The sequence below is a fragment of the Podarcis raffonei genome, chromosome 5 (assembly GCF_027172205.1).
Source record: "Podarcis raffonei isolate rPodRaf1 chromosome 5, rPodRaf1.pri, whole genome shotgun sequence".
Lineage (NCBI taxonomy): Eukaryota > Metazoa > Chordata > Lepidosauria > Squamata > Lacertidae > Podarcis > Podarcis raffonei.
Genome location: NC_070606.1, coordinates 37,673,232 through 37,692,997, shown reverse-complemented (window position 1 = coordinate 37,692,997; position 19,766 = coordinate 37,673,232). Strand labels below are relative to the sequence as shown.

The 19,766-nt window shown below is 43.2% G+C and overlaps 1 protein-coding gene across 3 annotated transcripts in view; it reads left to right on the top strand.

Annotated features, from left to right (window-relative positions):
* PANK1 (pantothenate kinase 1) overlaps nt 1–19,766 on the top strand; it is a 32,070-nt gene that overhangs the window by 7,036 nt on the left and 5,268 nt on the right. For 2 of the 3 annotated variants that reach the window (XM_053388673.1, XM_053388674.1), the window contains exons 2-5: nt 9,519–9,871; nt 13,321–13,574; nt 14,754–14,930; nt 16,421–16,544. In XM_053388673.1, the coding sequence (XP_053244648.1) occupies nt 9,519–9,871; nt 13,321–13,574; nt 14,754–14,930; nt 16,421–16,544 (908 nt within the window). Of the gene's footprint in view, nt 1–9,518; nt 9,872–13,320; nt 13,575–14,753; nt 14,931–16,407; nt 16,545–19,766 lie in introns of all 3 variants that reach the window. The other variant, XR_008330562.1, reaches the window with a different exon arrangement.

Genomic DNA, 19,766 nt, shown 5'->3' with positions numbered 1-19,766 from the left:
CCTACTCCAAATCTAGATAACACACACAGCTTGACTGTTTCCCCCCCCTTCCCAATTCTGGACAATTAGTCCAGTTTAAAGTGTACCCGGGAACTGTGTTAAAGGTACTCTCACAGTATCCACAAATGAACTTTCCCCTAGATTGTCCAGCTGTTAGCAGCCATCAAGTTAAGTGATCCTTGTAATCTTTTAGATACCTCCTGTTGCTTTAGACCTCCTTCTCATTGAGGTGGCAAACATGGGTCTGAGCTATACCACTTCAAATAGCACGAGGGGCTCACATGATTGAATTGTCCAGAAAAAAGAACTTCCCTGCACATAGGAAGCTAGATGTCAAGAGCAGGCCTTCCAACCTAGCCTAAGCTTGTGGAGGGGGGGGGGAATTCATTTTTTATGTAGGATTCTACCCCCCCCCATGGGCATACCATCATACATGCCCCCACCCCCAGAAGTATATGACTTCGAGAACTAAGCCACAGTCATATGCTTTTTCTTTGAATGGTTAAGAGTGCCCAGAGTTGGAAGGGAACTTTGAGATTGTCTAATCCAGGCATGGTCAAACTTGGCCCTCCAGATGTTTTGGGACTGCAACTCCCATCATCCCTAGCTGACAGGACCCAGTGGTCAGGGATGATGGGAATTGTAGTCTCAAAACATCTGGAGGGCCAAGTTTGACCATGCCTGGTCTAATCCAACCCCTGCCTTAATTCAGGATGTGTAATGGAGGATGCAACTATGTTATCCCATTGAGTCACTGCTAAATACCTCTTGTCAAATGAGAGCCCATCACTGCCCTTGCTCTTCCCCTCAGACCTTAAACCTGCACAACTGGAGGTTTTGAAACTTTTATTGATGAAGTCGGTGTAGCATCCCAACGTGTGTTACAAGTTACAAGCAGGTAAAACATGACAGAGCAGTAAAATACATGTGTAGGCTTACCTAAGATGTTGATCCGATACTTGGCTTGGCCCCCGCACTCTTCCTTTTGAAGAGCAAGGTGTGCACAGCTTATTCACATGCTTGATGTCCTGAGCCTCAGGGCTGGGCAAGCAAACAGGAACTCCTCCATAGAGGCTGGGCTAGCATGGCCTGCTCACTCAGGCCCTCTGCGTACTTGGGAGATGGAGGTTGTGTTGATATAGCCTACTAATAGTTGGACTTGAACCCAGGCACTGGAGCCACCGCCACAGCTGGTGATCTATCACTTGGGGTTTTCGATACCACGGAGGCAGGCTGTTCTTCTGACGGGGCCCTTCCTCTGAAGCCAGATCTCCCAAACCTCTGGGACCTTCCCCTGGGTCAGAATCCTATCAGTGTGCCAAGTTATCACCCCCTCCCACCCCACTAGGATTCCCCCTTGTTCAGCCTCTCCTGGCTCCTTCTACTTACTCTCGTCATCCAACCACCCTCTTCATGATGACAATCACCTCCTGAGGCATCCTGTTTCATTGTGGATCAACCCTTAGCATTCAGAAGTTTTTCCTAACTCTTAGCTGAACTCTGCTGCCTCCTTAATAATTTCCCGCCTGTTAGTTCTAGTCTTGCCTTCTGGTGCAGCCCAGAACGAGTTCCCCCTTCTACCTGGCAGTTGTTTTCCATTGTCTAAAAGGTCAAACATATCCAGCTCCTACTGTTGTTCCTCACATAGGATTTGGTTTTTGAACCCTTTGACATCCTCGTCCTCCTCCTTCAACATTCCACAGTTTTATAAAAGCCTTTCCCAGTCGGGCACATTTTTAGATTAGTGGGGAGGGAACTCTGGCCTGCAGATCTATTTAGGGCTGCCCATTTGGCCATTTCAACCAAGCCCTGCCCACCTGTCCGAGATGGAGGAGGTAAGGATCCAGACTACCAGTTGGAGCCAGTTCCCCACCCCTGCAGTAGATATTTTGGACTACAACTCCCACCTGCTCCAGCAAGCACTGGCATGTCAGCTGAGGCTGATGGGAGTTGTAGTTTTTTAAAAAGGCAGGCGGATACTTAGAACTGGGTTGTGCCAATGCAAGTTCCTATAACCTGGTTCAACATGAAATAACAGTAGTGGACACCTTCTCCCATCTCTCAGGATTTTGTTAAAATAATGAGACTAGGCACAGGAATTGCTAACAAGTTCTTTTGAACAGATGAGAAGTAAAAAGAAGCAATCCCAAACAATGCAATGAATAATGGTGGTATGATAATTTTAGATAATATAAAATATTCAGCGATTTCTTTTAAAAGACAGTTGTACAGTGCTAACATTTTAATTGGATTTGTTAATAATGGGTGTGTGACAATTCAGTGAGAAGTTGCCAAGGATGTGGGGTGGGGTGTAACTTCTCCAATGCCGTGGGAATTTCACAGCATTAAAGGCATCTTTTAAATCTTATTTTCAATCCTAAAGGAAGGATGCTCTTAAAAAAACAACAACAACCAACAACAATTCCAAACCCAAGAAAACTAATAATCTTAGGATATTCAGGTGCTATCCACAAGCTGAAGCCTGTGACTTGTCATGTTACAGTTATTGTAATGAAATAAATATTAACCAGTGTGGTACAGTAAGCATATAGTATTGGCCTGGGGTTCAGTTTCCATTTGGCCACAAAACTCAGCCTAGCCTATGTTTATGATTGTTGCTCCCTGATTTCCTGCGAGATGGGAGGACAGTAGAAATATAAATGGGATAAAATAATGGTAGTAAGCCAGAATGTCTGGAATCAGAATGGGTTTTATCAGTTTAATGTCTATTATGTATATGAGAGAAGACATTAAACCCAAATAGATCTATGTACTCTGTTCCCAACGAAATTGTTGCTGGAAGAAATAGAATTGTCTTTCAGAAAGCTTTTGGCCTGTCTTCTTCAATGTGTGCCCCCAAAGGCCTTGCTTGGAGAGTAGGTCAGGATGAGCTAATCCAGTGTGGCAATGGATATATACACATGGCACATGGGAATACATAGCACGTCAGGCGCTGCAACCCTCCAACAGTTTGACTTCACCCCCGAAGGCGCACTCCTCCATCGCCTCCAAGACAGATGGATGCCAACAAGCAATTAACATAACTGCAATACCACTGTCCAGTGTCTTGTTTGTGTACTATAATTTCTCTGCTGCCCTCATGTGGATTTTAAAGCTTGCGTGCCCTTGATAGGTCAGTCATATGATTTCCTCTCTGCAGTTCAAATTCCTTTGTGTTGGATTAATGGCTTGCAAGTAGCGTAGGAATTAATACGACTCCTAACACCGGGGGCCTGCAAGTTGTTTGTGCTGACACCGGCAAGGAAACTGAAATGTGCTTTAGGTGATAGATGGTGAAAGAGGGAAATCGAAATCCTTTTCTCTCTTTGTCTGCCCCCAAATGGAAGAGAAGAGGCAGCTACTTTTTACACAGAACATAAAACAAGCCCACTGTCAAGAACGGACTGAGTAAGCTCTCAGGATCTCTTTGCTTGCTCTTAAAAATTGAGAAGAGTGGAAACCCAGGTCAAAATACACTTGCGTTTCTGTTTGTAGCAAGATGTATGTACTTCCCAACAATGGGAGAATCCCTCTTCCTCTTTTGCAAAGGGAAGAGGAAGTGCAAGACACTGAAAGGGCTCAGGTGGGTTCAACTCGTAGCATCTCCAGCAAGGGCCCCCTGCCAGAAACCCTGAAGAGTCACTGCCTGTCAGTGTAGACAATACTGAGCTGCATGGATCAATGGTCTGACTCAAGGCATCTTCCTGTGTTCAGACAGGTTCCATTTGCGCAGCTTATGCATGAGGTCAGGTCATTGTAGCCATAAGCTATGATCCAGAGAGAGAGAGCACACCTACTGTGTCTGCACAGGCTGTAGCTTGATGCAAAGTTTGCATTGGCACAACTGGATGTCATTTATTTACACTGTTCACTTTCCTCCCCTCTTGCGTGTCTCAGTAAACAGAAGCTGTGTTTTGAAATTTCCCTGAATTTAAAGTTCACCGTACAGGAATGGTGGAGTAGCACTGAAGTGCAGGTGTAGACTGTGCCAGTCTCCAGGTGGTAAGGACAGGCCTGCCAATAAATGGTGGCCATGGACTTGTATAGATTCAAGTATAGCTTTAAGCTTTCTCATCAGTAGATGAGACTAACTAATGCTGGCTCTGCATTTTCATTTTGGTGAACACCTGTTGCCAGAGGAACTCTTTCGCTGTGGTGCAAATGGGCAAGTTCCTTTAATTTGCCATCCACAAATAATTAAGTCGATAGAGTGAGTGTGAATTTACCTGTAATTAGAGTTCTTGGTTGCTTAAAAACCAGGATTTGTGTAAGTCTGTAATGGGATTAGTGTTATGAGCTTCAGTGCACCATAGTGCAATACGATGTGAGCTTTTGCAGCGTTTAATCTAGATAATCTAAAATATTATCTTGTTGGTGCTGGCCGCAAGCCTTCTGGAGTTTTATGAAAATGACATTGTAAGTAACAACTCCCCCGCCCCCCCCAAAGAAGTTACCAGCCTGTTGGGGACTGACTGAAAAAATGCATTTGTATGCTGGGTGCTGGAGAGAGGGCAGCTCATTCTGCTTCTATCCTGTGTGTGGAGATGTCACTTGCCTGGGTGACTCACTTGTTTGGGTATAATTTCATGCACCTGCCTGCTTCCAGTCCTTGGTTGCCGATGGGTACCAGGCTAGTACTTAAATACAAGGGTGTCTTTAAAAGTAAGATCTTTGATGTTGCACCAGGTAACTGCAGAAACATATACTGACAGTATTCCCTGGTGGTTTATAGATTAGTCGCCTATCGGGCAGACTTTGGCATGCACTGTGCTGGGGTGCTTTCCCCCCAGATACAACAACTTTAACAACAGAGTACATTTTAGTGAGTGAGAGAGAAGGGAGTTAGTTTTGTGTAAATGGTGTAGAACTTCAAATATTACTTGTTGCTGCAGCCAGGTCAAGCTATGAGGCATCATTCTTTCATTCTTTCGCTGGTCCGTAGTACACGTCCTTTCTGAGCGGATATGAGTTGTGCACCAGCTTTGGTTAGAGAAATCTGGTGTTATCAGGGGGTAGGCAATAATGGAAAGTCAAGTATGTGTATTCCTAGCCTTATGAACAACCTGTCGTTGGAAGCTACTAAACAAACACACCTTGATGTGTGTGTTAAGAGATCATAGCGCAGATTCTGTTCAACACAAATATGGCTTAATCTTCAACCTTTATGTAGTACAGCTGAAGTTGTCGTCTTTTTTAAAAAAATTACGGGGATCAATATTTAGAGTGTGAAATAATCTGGCTCCTGTTTTTGCTTGTTTGTAGAAATGCCAGTCAGAAGCTGATTACTTGGAAATGGGATCACTATGATGGCAAATTCTCTTTATGGTATTTGAAGTGCAATAAATAAATTTTGGGATATATTACCCGGTAAATAAGAGAACATTTCTGCCAGCGTAGCTTCTCTGTCATGCAAGTTTGTCATCTTAGGTTGACAAATCCATTTGGTGAGGGTGTAACTATGATTTTGTGTTGCAATGGGAGGGAAGGCTTTGCAGAAACCTCCCATTAGTTGACAGATTCTTTTGTGTATTGCACTAGTAGAATTGAAAAGGAAATCTGTATGGCAGAGGTTTTCAACCTTTTTGAATCCATGGCTTCCTTGGCCAACTACAGTCTTTCTGCGGCACCCCCGTGGGGCTTAGGAGCCCACTTATGCCACCCCTTGCCTGCAGAGCTGGCGGCCTCTCACCCTTTTTCGAACACCCTACCTTGTGGAGGGTTCCCTCAGCCTCCTCTTCTCTCTTCTTGGGAGTCCTCTGGGCAGCTTCTGTCTCTGGTCTCTGAGCTGCTCCCACCCCAAAGAAGAGGTTCCTCCCAAAGGCACCATTCGCCTGCGGAGCTTATAGCCAGGGCTGCTGCAATAAACAGCTGTGCAAGCAGGCACCCCAGGTTGCCATGGTACAGTGGTTGAAAACTACTGCTGTACGGTAAGAAAATTAGACATGCAAAAGGATGAGGAGTTTAGCTTTTTTAACTGTGAAGTGAAACAGGTTTGGAAGCAACAAAAGCTTTTTGTGAACTGTGTCTGTTTGTGGGTGTAGAAGAGCCCTATTCAAAATTTTCCTCTTAGGTACATAATGTTCTTTATCTCTTAAGGGCTAGAAATTAAAACTTCTATAAAATGGACCTTGAGATGCTCTGGGAATATGAATGAAAGACCTTAAATCCTCAGGGCAACATTACAAACAAGAAGGGAAAACTCATAATAACAATTCGTAATAAATGTAAGGTTTCATAAAAGGCTGTGGGGAACCATTAACTTGCAATCCTCTGCATGCTTATGTAAGACGAAGCCCCATTAAATTCAGTGGGACTTGCTTCTGAGTACTCATAGGATCAGGTTTTTGGGTTAACATGTATACTATACTAACACTACCTTTCAGTCATAAGGGTACTATCAGTAAGAGCTTAAACATTAGGCTTCTCCTCTAAATTGCCAGAAACGCAGAATGAAAATCCAAAACCAGAAGCTGTGCAGTCTCCAGAAGCTGATTGGACTGAACAACACCCACCGTTTGAATATTATGACAGCAACTATTTGTAGCATGGTTAGTGTTTTGCCTGCTCACCAGTAGGCATTTAGAATCTGAGGGAGCCTTCTAGGAATTTAAAGCACCCTTCCCACTATTATAAAATTGACTATGCCTCTTTCTATGGTCAGCCTTGTCCTAGCAACACAATGGAAATACAGATGAAAAAAATTCTTTTAATGAAGGGTTTGGAGAAATGTCTAGGTATCTCTGTTAATTGTATTTGGATTTCTTTTATCTGCCTTAGCTCAAGACTGCAAGGTTGATTCCGGTACATCTTTATCTCTTTTTATCTACACAACAGGTTAGATTTATCCAAGAGTGGGTGACATGTCCAGAAAAAGTATAGGAATGGGAGATGGTGGGGAATAGAAATACCTTGGCTACAGCACCGGCTGGGTTTGTTTCTCTTTGAGATTTCTTCATCCTTTGATTTGTAATTAATTGTGTAAACCGAATATATTTAGGTTTTTTAGGCTGCCCATTTGGAGGTTTCAGAGAGAGTGCTGTTGGTTCTTAAGCCCTCCATAATGGCTAGCTAAAAATTAAACTTGAGAATGTTAGTCCACTCCTGCCTCCCCCAAAAAAACCCAGTCACTGGAAGAAGGGACAACATTCTGCTCTTTTCTTCAAATTTGTGCAGAATAGTTGCATTTTTCACTCACAAGAGAAAGTTAAGAATATCTTGTTGCCCCAACTGCTTTGCTGTTCCAGACTGAGTTAAATGTAGCCTTGTATGCCACATGGAAAGCACATCCCTGTGTCAGTAGTCCATGCTTTGCAGCAGCAGTATCACTTAAAGGGCTCTTAATGCCCCCCCCCGCCCTATCTGGTGCCTGTAGTATCTGCACGTCAGTATAGTTCCAGAATATACAATGACATTGCAATGCTGCGTGCAGCCTATAGATGAGTGGCCTTCTGCCTACTCAGTAGTCAATCCCATTGAAATAGAATCCTAGGCATGTGTACTTCAAAGCAGTGTTAGAAACTGAGATATGAAAGCTAGGATCTAAACGGCACCTTAAGCATGGTTATGAGTGTAACAGTGTCTAGGCACACTTTTCTTATAACAAGAATACAAAGCTGAAAATGAATGAACTGCAGCTAAAATATTATGTTCATTTTTCACATGGTCTAGTAGTCCTTCCCCTGACCACCCCCTTGATATTTTTAAGAGGGTCTCTTCTCCAGTCTTCAGAGAGTGGCTGGAAGTGGGGAGGCAGAAAAAGGTCCTCCTTTCCTTCAACTCTGCAGTTTTAATCTGAAATCTTAGGGCTCAGTACTGTGCCCAGAACTCAGAAGCTGATCGCGCTAACGAAATTACCTTTCGCAAAATGCGCCTAGAACAATGGGAGCTTTGAACACTGCTTCAAAGTAAATCTCACTGAATTCAGTAGGATGTACGCCCAGGATTGTAGCCCTTAATATAATTGATGTGTGGAACTTGAACATGGGCTTGTAGTGGTTTGGGGGCAGCCTCAACATAGAAAATGGATTGTTCAAATTGACTTTCTGTTTAAATGTTTCCCAGTAGCAAATAAATAAATGTAGCTTATTTCAACAACGATGCATAAGTAACACAGAGGATAAATTATGTAAACAGCCCGTATGTTTCTGGTGGCATCTTATCCTTTGACGGGAGGCTGTTTTCCATCTGTTTCCTTGTTCAGTTTGGAGCAACTGGTTGGAGCAGGCATGTTCCTAACACCCCCTGTAGCACTTGTGTCAGTTCCAAAAATAGAACCAGAGGAACTATTTTGGGAGCGTTGTTTCCCCAAAGGAGGGAGACAGGGAAAGCGATTGGCCAGAAAGTGTTCTTCCCTTCCCTTTTTATCCTGGCTCATTCTATTCAGTAATTCTAAGAATCAACCATAATAACATACTGTATACCTGCTGGGCGTAGATCCACATTTGAGGAGGTGTTTGTAATAAGAAATACGTAATTCTACATTTGTGCGTTGTTCCTTTGAGTGTGAACGTAAGGCTTAATAATAGGCATGGGTAAACAATTCCATGGGCAGTGAGGGTGGTGTTGGCAGTGCCGCTTTTTAAAAGTAGAATAGTTAGTGGGCTGCATCCTAGAACATAGATATCTGCTTGCTCTTTCTTCCTAGCACAAAGTATTCCTGCTGCTTTGCCTCCATCCGCCCCAGCATTGTAGAAACCTGTGCAGGTTATCATTAAGACGGAAGTTGCTATGGGAAATAGGGCTGGGAGGTGATTGCTTTTCACTGCTCTGTTTTTCCATCTATGTCAGGAAATACCTGTATGCTTAGTACTGTGAATGTGCCTGGCACAACAGGGTAACATTAATTAAAAAAGGACAAGTCTCTGTCCTAAGTTGCTTACAGTCTGAATTTTAATGAAGCTGGGCAGAGATGATAGAGTAAAATAAACAATGGGAGAAAATATTCAGAACTTGCTGATTCAACTCTTGGAAAAGTGGTGTGGTGGTTGTTTTTGCAGCCAACTGGGGGTTGAGGTTAGGGGTTAGGAGAATGCATATTTGTGATTGAGCTTACTGGTTCTAAATTCTGAACTACCATGGTAATAAACAATTCAGTGATTTTACATGCTAAATATGCATATCAGGCTCAGAGAGAGAGAATTATGATTTTAACTGTCTTGATACGGTTGTTTTGAAGAGGTACTAAATAAGTAACCAAAATATGATTTGTGCTTTGCTGCTTATTATTGAGTTACATCCAAGAGAGGACCTTTAAACTTTCCGTGGGACTCTTGCCCTGCTGGAATCCCTTTGCCCCCACCCCCTTCTGAAATGGCATCCTAGGCCACCTGAAACTTCACTTAAAACACACAAACAAAAGCTTTCAGATACATGGGCATGAATATCACTTTCCAATCAGCGCCACGTTTCTAAGCTTAATAGCTTTGTTGCCCTTAACGTCCCACTTTTAGAAATACTTTAAGAATGCTCACATGGTAATTCTTCTTTTTGTCTCCCTTCTATTCCTGCCCCTTCTCCAGCGTTCCCCTGGTTTGGCATGGATATTGGTGGGACGCTTGTGAAACTGGTCTACTTTGAACCAAAGGACATTACCGCTGAAGAGGAACAGGAGGAGGTGGAAAACCTGAAAAGCATCAGGAAGTACTTGACTTCCAATACAGCCTACGGTAAAACTGGGATTCGAGATGTCCACCTCGAACTGAAAAACTTGACTATGTGTGGGCGGAAAGGGAACCTTCATTTCATCCGTTTTCCAAGCTGTGCTATGCACAGGTTCATACAGATGGGTAGTGAAAAGAACTTCTCAAGCTTGCACACCACGCTTTGTGCCACGGGAGGCGGAGCTTACAAGTTTGAAGAAGACTTTCGAACGGTATGTTTTGTTTGCACAATGTCTTGGTTTAAGGAGCTCTTTCCTACCCCTTTCCTGGTGCTGCCAGATCAAATACAGGGGGAGTGTTTGTGTCAGTCAGACCTTAGGACGTCATTGTTTATTTTTGTCACTCCAAGCCAGCAAACCTGCCTTAAGCTTCAATAAGTGCTAACTGAGGAGAATTAACTACAAGTGCTAACTACTGTCTGTGTCTCTGGGGGAGAGAGAGAAAGGAGGCACAGGGGTGGCAATATTTGTTATGCCGTGTTAACACATACATCATGCTCAGAATTTTCTCCTTATATCTATTATTTTTATCAGTTTTAAGCCTAAATGCAGGAAAGCACAGCTTCGACTCAGCATGCCACACAGCCTCAAACTGTGCATTGTAGACGGAGTCTGTCAACAAATCAAGTTCCTGGTTTTTGTTAGTAGGCATTGGTGTTCCATTGGGTCAGGTTGACTGTTCCTTGTTGGTGTTTTTGTGGGCATGGAAGTTGTATAGCTACCTCATGATCGGGGAAATGGCTATAGTGTGCTGCTATCTGCAGCTTTGTACACAATCAGATTATGGGGAGTAACTGAATGCATTTTGCAGGTATTCCTCAATATGTGGTTGCTGTATGTATGCAAAAGATGTGAGGGCAGGGCCGATAGGTTACCACTGAATTATAGGATTACACATCCATGCTTTTTAAGGAAAACTGGCCGCTTGAGTGAGTGGTTAAGAGAGAGCTCAGTGAACTGGTTTTCTGAATCACTTCAAGAAACCATACATAACTGATGGTGCTACTGCTCTCCTTTCCTCCAAACATGGCTGCCTGCTCAGGTGAGCTGTAGTTGTAGAACTATGGGCATGACTTTTAATTTAAAAGAGAGACAGAAAACACTGCTGGACTGCAGGTTGACTAAAAAAAAAAGTTTCTGATTTAAATAGCTGTATGGAGATCTTGCATTGGGAGCTCTGGTATTTTCTGAAGATTAGCAGGAGTTGCAGATCCATAAATTTTGCAGAACTTTCTTTTCTGGCTGCTTCCAAAACTTTGCCTGAAGTCAGGAAGTCCTCTAAAAAGATGCCCAAACCCCCAATGTAATTTTTCTTTTGAGTGATACCAGCTGCTCCCATAGGCACAGTAATTACCGTATTTTTCGCTCTATAGGACACACACGACCATAGGACGCAACCTGTTTTAGAGGGGGAGAACAAGAAAAAAAAAATTCTCCCCCTCTCTGCTCAGCGCCCCTTCAGCGAAGTGGCAGGAGAAATGGAGCCCCTTCCATTTCTCCTCCCACTTCACTGAAGAGGCGCTGCGCAGCTCTCCCTCTCTGCTGAAGCCAGGAGAGTATTGCTCTCCCGGCTTCAGCAAAAGGAACCCAAAGCCTTCGGAGTGCAGCGCGAGTTCCCGCTGTGCTCCAAAGGCTTCAGACGGCTATCCCTGAAGCCTGGAGAGCGAGAGGGGTCGGTGTGCACCGACCCCTCTCGCTCTCCAGGCTTCAGCGAAAGCAACGCGAAGCCTCCGGAGCGCGGAGGGAGCGCTCCCTCTGCGCTTAGGAGGCTTCATGTTGCTATTGCTGAAGCCAAGAAGCCTGCATTTGCTCCATAGGACGCACACACATTTCCCCTTAATTTTTGGAGGGGAAAAAGTGTGTCCTATAGAGCGAAAAATATGGTACTTCCTTGGCCTGCTTTTCTTATTTAAAAGTACAAGAGAAGCATTTGTTTTTCAAAATCACACAACCCCTGAACAGATTCCACTAAGAATTCAGGCAGGTCTGTGTCAACTTACAATTCTCAGAATGTTTACGGTGTTTGCTGCTGTCCTGAGGCAATGGGTGAGGCAAGGTAAGTAAGATGATACTCTTTCTGTATTGCTTTCTGTGGGTGAGCATGCTGCTGAGGATTATGTAACACATGCACACACGTTCTTTTGTTTTTCACCTTATGGCACCTTAATTCTAGAAGAGAGGTGGGAACAATTATTCTCAGCCATCTTTTGAAATGTCAGTTAAAACCCCCACCCAACACAATTTTCAGAGCATGCATTATATCCAAACAACTGATGTTCCACCGCTAAGGGTTTCAGATTGTACGTATTTCACTTACAAATTGATCCCTGCAGGGAAGGGATGGTAACAGAGCTGTTTCAACACTGTAACAGAAGCAGCTGATATTTCCAGTCCTGTGATGGACTACAGTTTCAGTTATACACCCTTCATTCATTATGCAAAACTCAATTATATTGCCTGTGTGGTTGTAGAGGGTTGACTAAGAAAACAGACCAGTTCTTGGTACGTGTGTGTGTGTTTTTGTTTTCATGGTAAAAACTAGTCCTCTTTCCCTACCACCCACAACTATAATGACTAATGGGAACTTCAGTGCAAAGGTGGATTTTTAATTAGGCTCGACTTTTGTGTGGTGTTTTATATTCAACTGCACAAATTTTGTTCAACCTGAGGGATTGGCAACCGTTGGCCAGGGAGCTCAAACCCAGGGTGTGTAATTCAGTGGAGTATTTGCTCTTCACTGTGTGCATCTCACGGCTGCAGATTTGGTACCTGAGTAAAGTAAGTGGGGATCAGCACCAGAGGTGTGCAAGGGGGAGAGCATATCCCCAGGCTGTTGGTATTCACACTGGAGCAGAGGTTTTCAACCTTTTTGAGCCTACGGCTTCCTTGACCAACTGCATTCTTTCTGCAGTTCCTCTGTGGGGAAACATGCTGCAAGCCTCAGAAACCCAGTTATGTCACCGTTTGCCTATAGAGCTGGCAGCTATATGGCACACGGTTCAAAAACCTCTGCACTAGAGAGAAGGCCTTTTTTTCTGTGAGGCAGTGGACAAAGGCCATGTTGCCTGTCCCTCAAATTTGAAAGGTCACGTTTGTTTTAAAGTTGCTGTTAGGCTGGACTTTGCTGCATAGCTGGATTCTGGCTTTATAATTGCACTTTAAAGCTGGCAACATATATTGTTATGGGAAATGAAAATGTTTGAGGGCAATATTGCTTCTCATAAGTTACAAAAGCATTTTGTTTGACTCATCTCTTGGAAAACAGGTTGTGTAGGCTTTGGGGACAATATTAAAAACCTATTTGATTTCAGGTGAAAGTGGGATGGGTAGATCCTTCTTTCAAAACCACTTAAGATTTCCTTTAAAAAACCCAGCAACTATGGTCCGTGAGTATCGCAGTGTCTTCAAGGAGAGAAAAACAACAACCCCCAAACCTCGAAATGCACAACATGCCTTGACCTTGTGATGTGCTTGTTTTCATGCTGATGGCCAACCTGCTTGCTTGATTATGAACTTCCTGTGCAAATACTTCTTAATTACTTTAGTGATGACCCGTTGTGCAACTCAAACAGTACAAAGTACTTCAGCAGGGCCTTTTGACTCTTCCATTAGGTTTCTTAACACTGTATCAACGAGTGTTCATTTATTAACTTCTCTTCCAGATTGCTGACCTCCAGCTTCATAAGCTAGATGAGTTGGACTGCTTGATCCAGGGCCTGCTCTATGTGGATTCTGTTGGTTTCAATGGCCACCCGGAGTGCTATTATTTTGAAAACCCCGCAGATCCTGAACGGTGTCAGAAAAAGCCTTACTGCCTTGATAATCCTTTTCCTATGTTGCTGGTTAACATAGGCTCCGGGGTCAGCATCTTAGCTGTGTATTCCAAGGACAACTATAAGAGAGTTACGGGGACCAGGTGAATATACTATCTGCAGGAAACAGCTCTTGCTAAAAGAAAATACCAACCTGTCTAGTTTGGAGGTTCTGAATTGTTTTATTATTTTTACAGAGGGCCTCCTGAAGTCAGGTTAATGCTCTCTAAACCTCCTCAAGCATATGTGAGGCAGAAAAATAAATAAAATGCCCCTGAGCTGAGGCTTCAGAGCTAAGGGACACCATGGCGCAGCCTGTGATTTGAACCCACCTTCTTCCCCAGAGCTACTGAACCACACTGTATGGATCTGAGACCAAAGCAGACTTCCCCACTTAATTCCACAGGACTGTTAGCCAACATGTTTGAGCAGAATGTTCTTAAGAGATCTGCAACTTTTTGCAGGTGTGATATCAACAATTTATTGCTTTAGCTTAGTTTGAAAATCAGATTCTTGAAAAGTATTATCTTCAAACAGGGTGTCTACACAGGCATTTTCTTCTAGAAATCAGGTACTGCTCCTATCTTCCTTCCTGCAAGTCTGACAATAGATTGATTCACACAGAACGATAAGGCATGGTCAATGGCTTATCAGGATTTGAACAGGATGCTGGTGTCAACTGCTTGATCCTTCCTGCTTCCCTCTCCTGGTACCAGCAATAAGCCATGAAACACGGCTTGTCATTGTGGTTTGTTTCTCCTGAAATCACTGTTGCTTGCCAACATGAAGCTGTGACTTCTTGTTGGCTTTCTGATCATGTTTTTGGGGGGCCGGTGGGAGACACAATCCCAGATTTCGACATAGTGACAAACCAAGGCTTTATGGCTTGTTACTCCTGCTCTGACCAGGGGAGCCATGTCTGATTACGTTTGAACAGAACACAGTCTTCAGATTACAACCAGATGCATCATACCTTAAGCTATCAAGATGCAGTTCCTCCACCGCCCTTTAACCAGTGCATCATAGCGAAGTTTCAATTTGAGGGGCTTTCTTGAAGAAAGGAATTTGAAGCTTGCCCAGAGAACAGGCTATTTAGGAATCCAGACGGTTGCTACTAACAATTATTATTTATTAAAGTTGTTAGTTGCTTTGAAAAAACCCAAACAAAAGTAACTCAGAGTGACTTACAACAATAAACAAATAACACATATACAGCAAAACCAGCATAAAACAAAACAGGAAAATCTGCAAGTTGGCTGAAATGAGTCTTCTCTTCCTCCTAGTCTCGGTGGTGGTACATTCCTGGGCCTGTGTTGTTTGCTGACTGGCTGTGAAACTTTTGAAGAAGCTCTGGAAATGGCAGCTAAAGGGGACAGCACCAATGTTGATAAGCTGGTGAAGGATATTTATGGAGGAGACTATGAACGGTTTGGTCTTCAGGGATCTGCCGTAGCATCAAGGTAAATATCAGCTGGTCACATATAAATGAGTTATTGCAGATGTTGGGAGATTACTTAGATCAGGGTTTCCCAAATTTGGCTCTCCAGCTGTTTTTGGACTGCAACTCCCATCATCCCTGACCACTGGTTCTGCTAGTTAGGGATAATGGGAGTTGTAGTCCAAAAACAGCTGGAGAGCCAAGTTTGGGAAATCTGGATTTAGATACTGAGAGCCTAACAACATGTTGCATGCAACCAAACCCGAGTAGGTAGCTATTTTGTTCTTCAGGAAAAGCTGCTTCAGGAGGGACAGTTAGGAGTAGAAAGAAGTGTGTGTGCTTTGCGTAACCATTTCCTTACATGTTGCTTTTCTGTTCCAAATTGTCCCTGCTAAGCTTTTTTCCTGCACATTTGAAATACCGCGAGGGTGGGGGGGAGGGGCAGATCACTGGGGATTAATTTGGAGTGGTTTTGTGGAAAAGGTTTTGCATGCATTCTGCATCAAATTGGACCCTCCCAAAACAGTTTTCCTGAAAATAAACTTTGGTTGCCTGTGTTTGTATTTAAAATTATAGCTGGGCCTCCGTGTGTAATGCTTATGTGGGTATAATTAATTATGTGTACTGCTTAGGACCCTAGTTTGATTAATTTCAGCTCACTTGTATCATATCGCTTTGCTTTCAGGATGTGTTGCTTGTACATTAATCTTGCCTTGAAAGGAATTTCCCCCTTCCTCAATATACAACAGCTTCTCTGTGTATTTCATACCAAAATTAATAGCCTTTAAAGCAGGGGTGGCAAACTTCCACCTACACACCTGCCCCCATGTGTGATGACAGGTGTGGCGCAGGTAGAGAGGTGGTTGGATTGGCTGCTTGACTCTGTTCCCCATGGGGAAATTGATCGTGCAGTGGATCACTGCAGAAAACAGGGTTGAACTTACCGTCTGTCAGCTGAGAGGCGAGGAGTTCAGCCCTACTGAATTGGCCACGTGACTTGAGTTCTGCTTGTGGAATGCGCTCACGCACTGATACCTGCAGAAAGCACCTGTGTCAGCCGTTTGCTGAGTGTAGGGCTGTCAGAGGCCCTTGCACCATGGTTCCCAAGTACCTGACAACCAGCTGACTGTCAGGCAATTGGGAAGCGCTGCACAAGTGATGTTGTCACGTGAGCAGGACAACCCATGCCAGCCATATGATGTAAAGTTGTCTGCTTACCTGTCAAAGTTGGCCCGCAGACATTGCAAGACTCTGTCGTTTAGGAGAATTTCTTACTACTAAGTATCCACAATGTTTAAAAAAATTTCAATATGAAATGCAGCAATTTTGTAAGAGGGTGTTGCTAGCTCACTAAAGTTAAGTTGACGTCCTCTGTGTCTGTGTGCGTGTCTTGCATCCTGCAATGGTGATGCCTGTTTGTCCCGGGCAAACTACTGAAAAACGTATTTTTTAGAAACCTTGGCCTTTCTGAAAAATGTAAGAAAGATCATATCCTCTAGTATTATCACGCAGCTTCGGCAACATGATGAGCAAAGAAAAGCGAGATTCCATCAGTAAAGAGGACCTAGCAAGAGCGACCTTAGTTACCATCACCAATAACATCGGCTCCATCGCTCGGATGTGTGCTCTGAATGAGGTAAGAACATGCTGATTAGCAAGCTTTGGAAAGCTGCTGTTGTTACTGTGTTACTTTGATCTCTGGTTTTCCATTAGTTAAATACCGAAGAATATTTTTTTGCAGTGCACACCATGCTCTCATGTGAAACGTTGACAGTACGATCCACAGAGTTTTCTTTTCAATGGCTAAAACGAACAGAATCACAGTGCCCCTTCATTCATACACAGTGCTTGACGTCTCCTGGCGTATTCTTATAGTTGAGCACCAGCAATGGAATCCCACCTCTGGCAAAGCCTGCTTCTCAGCTTTGTCCTTTTAGACCACCAATATTAACAGTGTAACCGTGTGAACTGATGTGGTGAAGGAGTCTGGTAGTGAATACTACTTTGTATGCTGATAGGTCCTTTGTGTGAAATACTTCCTGAATGCTTGCTGTCAAATTGGTTGTCATTCATTCAAGCATTTTGGATTATTAATTTTTTGGGCTACCGTCTGGAGAATCCTGTAGCGTCCAAAAACACCTGCATTCTTTTTAAGGTCTACCCACAAGAGCTTCCAGTCATATTCATATGCCTGATGGAACCTGGTTTGATAGTGGTGTTGACTATGTCATGGCACCTTTGAAGGTGTGCATTTGTTAACTTGACACCTGCAAGTTGGCGCCAGTGCAGTGCAGAGCTAGGAAGAGCATCATGTTCAGCAGTGACACTCAGTGGTGGCTTTCGGCATGTCAGCACCTGTAGTTGTGAAGCCAATACCTCTTGCCAAAGGCATCCTTCAGCCATTGAAGCAGCAGCTGCTCCAGTGTTTACTTTCTTGTTCTCTACCCATTTTTCCCCCTTTTGTGTTGTTTCTAGTAGACTTATGAGTCTGCTCGCAGGGACAGTCTTATCTATTTATAGTTAACATTTAATGTAAGCTCCATATTTTACCTCCTGTTCATTTAATGGGTGCTTCACTTGTTGAGGCAGGTAAACTCAACAACAATGGAATACTCCGTTGCACATAAAAATAAAAATAAAATTTTTATTATTTATACCCCACCCATCTGACTGGGTTGCCCCAGCCATTCTGGGCTGCTTCCAGCATATACAAAAACACAACAAAACATTAAACAATAAAACTTCCCAATACAGGGCTGCCTTCAGATATCTTCTAAAGGTTGTATAGTTACTTATCTCCTTGACATCTGACGGGAGGGCGTTCCACAGGATGGGCACCACTACTGAGAAGGCCCTCTGCCTGGTGCCCTGTAGCTTCTCTTCTTGCAGTAAGGGAGAGAAGGAGAAGGAAAAGACACAGGTTCACTGTTTTGACAACAGCCACATGTCTGCCATAACTTTGGGGCATTTGGTGGAGTTGCAGAAGTCTAATATATAACAAACCCAGCAAATCCAGTACGTACGAATCAATTTGTTAATTGCTTCAGTGTTGGCGACTGAGAACGTCTTTCAATATTCCTGAATGATAAGAAACCTTTCATATCGAAGTATTCTTAGAAGCTTCTCGGGGAAACAAGTAGTCTTTCTCTTTGCTTTCAGCTTCTTTACAGTGTTGCCTTGTGGCATGGAGTTCAAGCAGCATTGTACAGGGCTATCAAAGCATAGAGAGTTAGCTACAGTGAGCAACACAGAGTACATTTAAAATGAAGAGACTTATCGCCACTTGTAGCCTGACATACTTGGTTTTGAAAGAGGATGATGGCGATTTGCTTGTGAAAGCATGAATATCATGAAGGAACTTGTGATACGATACAAATATGAATAGATGGGATTGCACAGATTCAGATAAACTGTTACTATGAAATTGCTATTATTTTGCTACGTTATGAAATTGTTGCTATGTTATTGTTTTGCTGTGTTATTATGAAACAGTTTTTGTGGTGATTGTTTGAAATGCATCCCTGTTGCTTTGTTGTAAGCCACTTTGAGCATGATATGTGTGCGGAAAAGCGGCATACAAATAAAGGAATGAGTTAATCAATTATATTTGACAGAGAAAAAAGTGGATTTTAGGGTTCTGTGCTTGCACCTGCATCCCAGTGGTCTTCTGAACCAAGCAACATTTTTACAAAGGTCTGGAGTTTGTTAATCTATGGCTCATTTCCTATGTTCTTCCAAACCATTATTGCTACCTTAACAGAGAATTGAACATGGGAAGCTTGCCTAATACAAAGCCAAACTTCTGTGCCTGTGTTAGGTGGAATGCAAGTAGCAAATTGTTCTTTCCTCCCTAAGCTCCCCATTTTTTCTTAAGACCATGGTTGAGCCATGTACATTTTTACACAGTAAGACAGCTAGCTAAATACATTGTGTTTATCCCTAAGTCATCATAAAAATGAAGCCTCCATGTTTCTATAAACATTTAGGATTTTTGTTTGTTTGTTTTAAAAAACATTTCTAGAAGCTTAAGTAGTAAAGGGCATGGACTGTGTCCCAGGAAAGGTTTCACTCAAATCAAGATGGGTGGCCCTAAATGGCCATCACTTAGCTTCAGATTTGGGGATGGAAGCAGCACCAGCCCACTTAACAGGGTACTCGTAAAGATAAAAATGTTCTGTGGAGGTTTCAAAGAGAAGTTCAAAAAAGCACCATACAAATGCCAAACTAAGTATTTTCTGATTTTACTGACTGGAATGTCGGAAAAGCACTGAGTTGTCAGGGGAGGCAGACTTCAGATGTGCTTGATTAACACCAGTCCTTATCACATTAACACCTGAAAGATTTCCAAGCAAAAAATAACTTGCAGTGATTCATAAGAAGAGGCTGGTGCTTATTTAGTCACCCAAGCCCTCAAGGGTGTTAATTGGACTGTCAGTTTGGGACTGAAACTGCACTATTGGGATAACACTTTGACCGCCCTAAGTAGTGTGAACTTGAACAATTTTTGCTGTCCTGTTCTTTCCAAAGCAAATCAGTCATGCTAAATACTGATAGGTGTGTGTATAGGATTGGAGCCCAGAGTGTCTCTCCCTTGCTGTTTTCTTCCTTAGTTTGTTCATCTATCACAGAATACGTATCACAATATGTACAGGTGGGAGAGAAGATAGGATGGTATAGTTTTTTGGTGGCTATCTGGAGGACATTTGGTAGGTTGTGTTATCATGGGGGCTGCTTTACTTAAAAAAGGTAGTTGCTAAGTGAAAATCATCCACAACCTCCCTAGGGGGTCCATCCCACTGTCAAACAATTCTGATGGTCTTAATAGTACTACAGTCAAACCTCGTTCGTTCGAAAATGG